Raw genomic sequence first — 9182 nt, 5'->3', positions numbered from 1 at the left:
CTCTGGAGGATTTGAAACAGCATTGTAAAGATCTTCCTCTGGGACCCTGGGGGCTGTGTACCTGGGGGTGTTGTCCTTTGTCTTACTTCATGAGCAGGAACACATTTGGTCCCAGGAAGTCAGTGAATAGATCCCTCTCAGGTGTAAAAGGGAGGGCCATGGTGGTCAGTTAGATTTCAACTCACTGTGCGAGACAAGGTCTGTGGAAAGTTTCCAGAGGTTAGAAGTTTCTTTAACACAGGAGTATTTACTAGATAGACTCTGTGACAACTGGGAGCTGTCACTTCCTCCTGATCCCTGGAGCCACACATAGCTACAACGGTGCCACAGACCACATGTGTCTTCACAGCCCAGAGACTGAACAGCCGCTACGATGTGGCCAAGACCTTGTCCAGAGAGGAGTTAAAGGGAGATGTTGTTCTTTTCCACACCCTTAACAGGAAGTGCTCTCAAACCCAACACCTCAGGACAGAAGAAGAAACCAAAGCCTTACTTGCTAAGCTGTGGGGACGCTTACTACACGAAACCTGGGAGAAAACCAAAAACATTGTGAGCCACAGACTGTAGGAACATCAACTGAGAATCCATATAATTCCTTTTTTATACGGAAACCAGAGATTTGGTGTGATATAGTTCACAATGCTCTATATGTGCATGTGCATACAGGGATACGGTTATAATTATTCATGGGTTCTGCTGATACCGTAGTTCATGTTTTATGCCAGACACAGGTTTGTGCAGATGACTTTTCCTGTTTAAGGTTGTCCTACGGCCATTTCTCTTTGCAAGTATGTCATGTGCTGAATGTGGATGCTGATTAGATAGATGTTCCAGTGACACATGTCTTGCTTGTGCTCAAGTGCCCAGAGGCAAAGCTGTCAAAATGGTCTGCTCAGTGACTTTTTCTTTTGGGCAGGGTCTCATGTAGCCAAGGCTGGCCTCAAATTCACTGCATAGCTGAGGATGACCTTGAGCTCCTGGTTCTCCCATCTCCAACTCTCAGGTTCATGGACTGAGGGTGCAGGGGACCACGCCCTGCTCTTGCCTGCCACTTAATGTAGACACCTACTTGGCCCTGCGTTTCCTAAGAGCTTGGGTTAGACAGTTACAAAGTTTCTTTTTAGAGCAAAATAGGCATCTTATGATCTCTATACTGTTTTATAGACACATCACCCTGCTTTTCCCCACAGATGTGACATGATCTATACTGTCCCAGGCTGTGTTGTATCCAAATCTTATATGTGTGCATGTTCTGCCTTGTTCTTGCTTTGGTTTACTAATTCCTTTCTAAGGAACTGAGCCCATTATGACATTTCACACCTGGCCAGCAGGTTTGAATTCTAGACAGATGCTTAAAATAAGGAGGAGAACTTTAATCTGATACCTTTATTTATATGCAAAACAGCGCACCAGTCATGAGATATGAAAAACTCGTCAGGTAGAAACCAGGTTATATCTATTTTCACTACAAAATATTGCATTATATAAAGCAACAGAGACACAAAAAAACCCTGAAAAAGACTAAAATCTTTGGATAGCAGATGTGGTTTTTTCTTCTTCTTCTTTCTTCCTTGTCTCTAAAATACACCTCTTACTTTAAAGAGTTTCACAGCTGAGAACATGAAACATTTCTAGGTCATAGACTTTTCTTTTTGGTTGTCACAGAGGAAAGTAGTTCTGAATTCTTTTTTTCTTTTCTTTTTTAGGAAAATAATGTAATTTCCTAAAATCATCCCACACACAAATGTCACACACACACACGCACACAAAGAAGCTACTCTCCTTAAAAACAGTTTGTAAAGTACTTTTCAGACAAAACTACGGGTAAGAATAACAACACTTAACTTTTTATAAAACTATAATAGCGAGGGGCTAGTGTTGCTGATCTCACAACCAAAGAACCAACTTCTCAATATAGAAAATATGCTTAGAAACAGGGGGGGAGCAGGAACTCTCTTATACAAGTGCAATATAATCAGAAAAGAAAAGGCAAGACCACAAGATAATCTCAACAAACACATAAAGAGTTAGACGCCATTATTTCACCGGGGTAGGGGTGGGGGTGGGGAGGGGGAGTGTAAACACTTGACTATAAATAAATTGGCACAGAGTATCCAAAGTAAAATTATCACCACTCTGAAAAATAAATGTCTTGAAAAAAATACTCTACTCCTTCTAACATAAATAAAAATAGGTTGTCTTTTTCTAACTGCATCTATGAGTCCACGTTAAGGTCACAAACAGATGGGGTTTTTTGGATATTTAAAGGGGCACTTTGCCCGAAAAAGCAATCAGATGTTAAATTTCTCATTTAAATGTGGATTTTTCTATCTGCTTTAGTGTCCTGCCTTGGGGTTAAAGTCTCACCAAGCTTAAATCCTTCCACAGTGTGCCTGTTCTGAATGTTTTTTTTTACCTTACCAAATATTCAGGATTTTATTTAGATTAGAATATAATTTTTCATTGGACATGGCAACAAAAAGTTTGCTGGTACACCTTTCTGTGTCTTAATCTCTGTATGGAAAAGATATTCATCTTTTTTTTTCTCCCCAAGATTTGGTGATTTGTCAGTTAGAAATATCCCAGATAGTCTTAGTCTGAAGCCATCAGCCTGGGCTGAACTGCCCTCATTCTTTCAGAACGGTGAAGATGTGTAGGCTATAAATACAGGGGAACTGAAAACCTCCAGGGTTAAAGCTACCACCCCCTCGGGGGATCCTAATACACCGAGGGGAGGCCCTAGGGCAACTCATGCTAGGTGCTTCCAGAAGGTTTTTCTGGCTAGGAAAAATACCCTTGCAAGCCCCAGGTCTTTCTATGCAACCCCCACCTCCCAGGCTTGGAAATCTTCCTCTGTAGCCTTGATGACCAGAAAGAGCAGGTTGCAAAGCTTTCTCCTGCGTTCAGGTGTCTCTGGGCAAATCTCTAGCCTAGCAGTCCAGGTGTGTCGCCCTTGGCGGGTGCCAGGACCGGCGGCCTCCCGCGGCGTCCCCCTCCCTACACGTCCAGGACGTGGTTGAGATAGGAGATGTAGCAGATGGCCAAGCGCAGGATCTCGATCTTGGAGAGCTTCTTATCCGGGGGCAGCGTAGGTAGCAGTTTGCGGAGCTCGGCGAAGGCCAGGTTGAAGGCCTCCACTCGGATGCGCTCGCGGGTGGCGTGGGCAGAGCGGTACTTGGCCGTGGCGCGCCGGCGGCGGCGCTTCTCCTCGCGGCTCAGCTGCTGCGGGTGCGGGTAGAGCGCGGCCCGGCTGCCGCCCTTGCCGTCGCCGTCCACCTCCTCCACTGGCTCCAGGTCCGACACGCTGCCCAGCACCTTGGTGTCTACGCCACCCAGAGACTCCGGGTCCGAGTGCGTCGAGCTGGGGTGATCTGAGTCTGCGGCTTGGTCTGGACTCAGCATCATTTTGGAGGCTGATGGGGAGTCAGAAAGTCAGTTAATAAAAGGAATCTGGTTCTCCTTGGTTTGCAAGGAGGAATGGCAGGCGAGGGCCTAGCAAGCCTGCACTCCTAGGAGGGGACCAGGTTCCTCTCCTTGTATCAGACCCACGCAAATAGGGAGGCAAGGAGCCGGCACCAGAGTGCATCCCGAACACCACGCCGAAGCCTGCAACCAGTAGCCCTGGGGCTGGAGAAGGACCGTGGACCTCCGGGGCCGGCTGACATCTTGTGTCTCCTCTGGCCAGACATCAGCTGCTCTATCCCGCCTCCCTTGCTCTGTCCCCTTCCCAGACACGAATGATCCCGAAGGATGGATGCCCGAAGGATGGATGCATCTGGGTTTTAATGGAGATGCAGAGTGATCTTCCCATCCGAGGGCCTGGGGCAAGGCAGCTGGAGACTCCCAGCGCCTGAGGGTCTGGGCTGCGCTGGGGTGCGGGCGAACCTCATCCTGGAACCTAGGCCGGTGATAGAAATGCTTTCCTGTCGCCCCCTCCCCGTGTTTCTCTGAAATAATAAAGAAATGACCCAACACATGTGTTCGGTCCTTTCAAAAGAAAATTGACTCCTCGGCCCTCATACTCTCCCGGAGCACCATCTGTCACGCAGACTGCCACACACATTGGGGACCTAGGGACGTGAATCACACAATGCCCGGCAGTCTGCCGACCACCTCCCGGGAAAACGCAGGCGGCCGGGCTGCTGCGGGCTAAGGGGCTGGGGAGGGCAAGAGAGGGATGGGCTCCGAGTGCGGGACGCCCCGGGCACAAGCTGCATCTCTGCGGGTGAAGTTCGCGAGCTCAGGGTACTGGAGCCCGCAGCGCACCGGTGGCCCCGGGAGGCCTGGCCGCGGCCCCTTGTCTGTGCCCAGCTTCCCCAGACGCTGCCCTCCTGGAAAAGCCACCTCCCGCTGGCTGCTCGCGGGCTCCTGGAGGAAGGGCCCGGGCTGCGGGTCCTCGGGAACCGCTGAGCTTGCGGGGGATCCGGGCAGGCGGGTGGGGACAGAAACCTGCCCGAGTTGAGCGTTTGGGCCTCGGCCACCGGGAGGGAGGACGGGACTGCGACTCCTGTGCCCCGCCGTGCCCCTAGCAGGCAAGGCTCAGAACCCGTCCTGAGTAAGAGGCTCGCTCCAAAGAAACAAAAGCCAGGGGATGTAGGTTCGGCTCCTGGCCGCGGACTTGCCCAGGAGCGACCTGAGCTCGGAAACAGCTTTTCGTGCAAGGAAAACGGACCCACAGAATAACAATAAATGATCCAAACGAACCGCGTGCGATCCCCATAAGGGCTTATCTCTACGTTTACAAGTAAAACAACTCACACCTACGCAGTTGGCACGAAGAGGCAGAAATACACAGGGAGAAAAACCACAACAAACCACGACATAGTTACAAATCGGACAAAAAGTTCCAGGGTTGTTCCCTACGTGTTTAAATTTTCCAGATATTTAAATAGTCATAAATGATATTTCTCGTGGGCATCTATGTCTACGACCATGTGTGGGAAATGCGTCTATAAAATATAATATGAGTCAACTTAATCTAAAGAAAAAGAGACGTAAAGATGTCTTACCTTGCAAGAGCCCTGTCGATAATCTTTTCGCCAATCTTTTGGAGTTAAAATTCCAGGAAACAAGGAGGAGAGATCCTAGCAAATATTACAAGCAGCCAATATTTATTACATTCGCAGATGAGAAAGCAGCTGTCATCTCGCCGACCGCCACAACGAGCGGCGGTGTCTTAGCGGGTGCAAGGTACGGTTGTTCACTTAGTTGATGGATTGAAAACGCCCGTGCTTTTTAATTGTTCTTAAACATTTCGGAAAATTCGTTGTTGATCTTTTTAAGTCGAAGTGTTGAAACCTCGCGCTTCCCCACTCTTAGGGCTGGCTCTATAAATAACAAAAGAGATGCAGAGATAAATACAATCACATCAAAGGACTGATTCCTCCACTTTCTAATAGCAGAAGAATCAATAAGAAAGATGGTTAAGATAAAATTCCATTCCTTGAGGACTTCCCTTCTCTTAATCGGGCTGGGGCGAAACTGGGAAGTGCGGGCAGGGATGGATGGGGCTCAGAAGTCATTTTTTTTTCTTCTTCAAGATAATGCTTTGTTCAGCCAATGTCTCCCCACATCCCAGGAACACAATACAGTAACTAGGGCTTAAGGTTGCCTCTGTCCTGTGTCCCTCGTTTACGTTGCATACACAGACGCCTATTTTCCAGTTTTAAAGTCTTTCAAGGTTTGGTTACACCCCCCTCCCCTCCTCCACTCCCTCCCCTCTTTACCTTGTGGTAAAATGTATACAGTCAGTAGCTTGGAGATGTTTGAGAAAGGTTGGAGAGAAGTGAACGCCTTCTGGAGTGCACTGACTCGGAAGCAGAGGAAGGAGAGGTTGGGAGAGCCAGAGCAAAGAGGCAGCTGCCTGTGTGGCTTCTTGGCTCTTCTGGTACCAATTGATTTAGCCTGGAGATGGTGGAAGAGATAAAGGCTTAAGAAGGGGGATGGAATTTTTTCCCCCTAAATTGATATTTAATGGGAAATCCTATTGGACAGAAACCTGGACACGAGTCACTTAATTGGACTTGACATCTGTCACAGTGTGGGAGTTTTCACAGCCCAAATATTTTAGCAGATCAGATTCCCACTGAATCTGTGCCGTAAAATATAACAGTTGAAAGCAGTCCATGATAGGAACCATAGCATCTAAGCAGGGTTGGCCACGCGGGCCATTTCTTGTTTTCAGATTATTGATGCACTATTTAAGTGCAAGGAAACACTACATGAACATGGGAAACTCCTCTGGCATTTTATGAGACAGCATATTTTATTTTTTATCAATAGTTAAGAAAAACAGTTGTGCTCGGCACATGCAAACATATACCACACATAACACTATAAATGAGGCAAAGTATTCAGATAGGCAATACTAACATTTATTTAAAGTGAAGGGTCTTCCAAAAGACACTTTAATCATGATTATTAAGCCAATTGGTGTTTTGGAGAAATGTTCTACTGTGAGACCGGCTTATTAATAGATGATGCTTTAAAGGACTTTTGACACCTGAGTTTAAATCATTGGTAGAATTAGGAACAGGATCCAAATAGGGATCACTAGATAATTCTATTTTTTTAAGTTATGTTTTATTCTTTACCCATTTATTCATGTTTATTATTTGCTATAAAGTACGACACACGGCGTGTGCCAAAAATTGTACGCCACTCCTGCCTGTCTTAACATGTGAGTGGATGTATTCAGCTGGGTGGCAACGTATTGTGTTAAAATGTAAATATTAAGTATTCTAGCACATAATGCCTTTGCCTTATGTGACCTCCAGTCCCAAATTTACAAGTTTTACAAAAATAAAGGAAACTTGCTGGTAGTCACTATCAATTACATATTATTTGCTGCTAATTACACACTTCCAGTGACACCATTAATTCTGACTTCTTTCCGTCCATCTTCCTTCCTTCCTTCTTTCCTTCCTTCTTTCCTTCCTTCCTTCCCTTGTGCTATTTTAGACAAGGTCTCACTATGCAGCCCTGGCTGGCCTGAACCTCACCATGGAGACCAATCTGATCTCAAACTCATAGAGATACCGTTGACTCTGCTTCCCATGTATGGGATTAAAGGCATGTACCGCCACACCTAACTACTATTTTATTTTAAATTGGTCAAGCTGAGAGGAAATAAGAGAATAGCAGCCATCCTCCTGTCTCCCTATTCCTGGGTGAATTTTTTGTGGAGAGGAAACCTTCCCTTTTTCTCCACAATCCTATGAAGAGGTGTTGTCCTCAGAGGAGGAGTGTGGAGTTACCCACCTAGAGGTTGGCGCTCTGGGCTTCTCATGGCTGTAATATATACTGTTTGCCTTTCTTCACATCAGCTCTGGGAGGGTCCTGGGTCAGAACAGGTAGAGCAGAGGTAGATAAGGGAATATGGTACCTGCCGGAGCTGCTCAGGCTCACCTCTGCTCAGCCCAAGCACGGAGACAGGTGAGTGGATAAGCCCCTCCCCTGCAGGGTTGGTTGGGGGGATGGGAGTGAGGATGGGAAAAGGGAAGGTTTCCCAGCCTGGCTAGCAGCAGCCCACACTGAGCACTAACACACACCAGAAATGTACACACAGATGCGCATCCTCAGATACTCGCGTCTCCTCACCATCCAGCACTCATACATACAAGCTGTCTGGCTCAATTAGACGTTTGGGCAGATGGATTGAGAACTGTGGTGGGTTTTGTCACCTGAGCTCTAGAAAGCACAGCTGCTAGGAGAGGAGTGGCCAGTGTCCCTGGTCACTGTAGTGTTGGGAGTTGGATGGGGGAGAGGATGCTCAAACCATGGTTGACCTGATTCTGCTAGGGTATATACGAATCCAGACCAATTCTCTTTTATAGCCAGGCCATTGACAACCTGCACATTCATAAATTAATACGCGATTAAAGCTGTGTAGAGACATTTCAGATCTATACACGATTATGCTTAAACATGCCACTATAGACACAGACATAAGTTCACACACAGGTACATTCTCTGTGGTGGGAAAGCTCCCCTCCCCCTCCCCATTTGCCCTTTCTAAGACATCCCAGGCCCAGATGGCTCCTCTTCTCATATTCCCCTTGGAGACTCTATATTGTACACTGTGGTTCTTGGTTTCCAAGTCTGACCCTCCCATGAGGCTGGGGTATTTCCAGGAAAGGTCTATATCTTACATCTTCACCTCTCCGTGTCTGACCTTGGCACACTGTATGTGCCAAGCTTACAGAGGGTAACTTCCTGTGTACAGAGGTTCCCAGGAAACTGGGAATGAACCATTTCCACCCACAGATGCCCAGCCTTCCATTTTGATGGCTTCTATTCGTGAAAGTGTGTGTAATAAGCACCTCTCTCCCTGCACCAGCTTGCTGTGACTCTCAATGGATGTGCAAATATCTGACAAAATGCCAGCACCACACGGATTAGGATATCCTGAAGTGTAAGAATAATGTTAAATAACATTAAGGCACGAAGGAGATGGCAGGTAAAAACCGGGTGTCCCGGCGTCACTGGCTAGCTGTGTAACTTCTGTTGGCTAGGAGTCACCGAGCCTTTCTGGACCCCAGTACTCTAATCTGAAAAGTGAGAATGAAGAGCACAGGCTGTGTAGTGTGCTATGTATGTTACCATGTTACTTCTCTTTCCAATGTATGTGGTACTGGAGACAGGACTCAACAGTCAAGAGTAAGTGCTACTCTTGCAGATGACTGGAGTTTCCATCCCATCATCCATGTTGGATTGGACAGCTTATAATGACCTGCAACTCCAGTTCCACGGGGATGAGACAACACTGGCCTTCTTAAGGGCACCTGCATTCACAAGCACACACAATTAAAAAGAAAACAAAAACTTTGACAACATGTGAAAAACTTAAATTGTTGAATGCTTGTAATAGGGTTCTTAAATATAAACACACTCAATATATATTGCATAGAAATACTAACATACCCAACCATGTATACTCATCAGATTGTGTGTGTGTGTGTGTGTGTGTGTGTGTTTTCATGGCTCAATGGCTGACCCAGAGTAAATACTACCCCAGCATTAAACCACAAATGTAAGATTATTCCTATATTAGCTCAGTCTTTCTTCACCAGAAAGTTAAGAAATACATTCTGCTGCCCCTATTTTATATATAGAGAAACTAAGACAGTGAAAAGAGATTGCAAACTCATCAAAGACACATAGCTAATAACTCACAGGGCCAA

At 46.6% G+C, this 9182-nt stretch overlaps 1 protein-coding gene across 2 annotated transcripts; it reads right to left on the bottom strand.

Annotated features, from left to right (window-relative positions):
- Positions 1–567: 567 nt before the first annotated feature.
- Positions 568–5906, bottom strand: Nhlh2 (nescient helix loop helix 2). Of its 2 annotated transcripts, NM_001439679.1 has the most exon segments (3): positions 1372–3413; positions 5010–5327; positions 5727–5896. In NM_001439679.1, a coding segment is annotated over 1 exon segment (408 nt). In that variant the 5' UTR covers positions 3406–3413; positions 5010–5327; positions 5727–5896; the 3' UTR covers positions 1372–2997.
- Between the last annotated feature and the right edge of the window lie 3276 nt (positions 5907–9182).

Source organism: Rattus norvegicus, chromosome 2, assembly GCF_021556685.1.
Source record: "Rattus norvegicus strain SHRSP/BbbUtx chromosome 2, alternate assembly SHRSP_T2T, whole genome shotgun sequence".
Classification (NCBI taxonomy): domain Eukaryota; kingdom Metazoa; phylum Chordata; class Mammalia; order Rodentia; family Muridae; genus Rattus; species Rattus norvegicus.
This window is presented reverse-complemented; position numbering and strand designations above follow the sequence as displayed.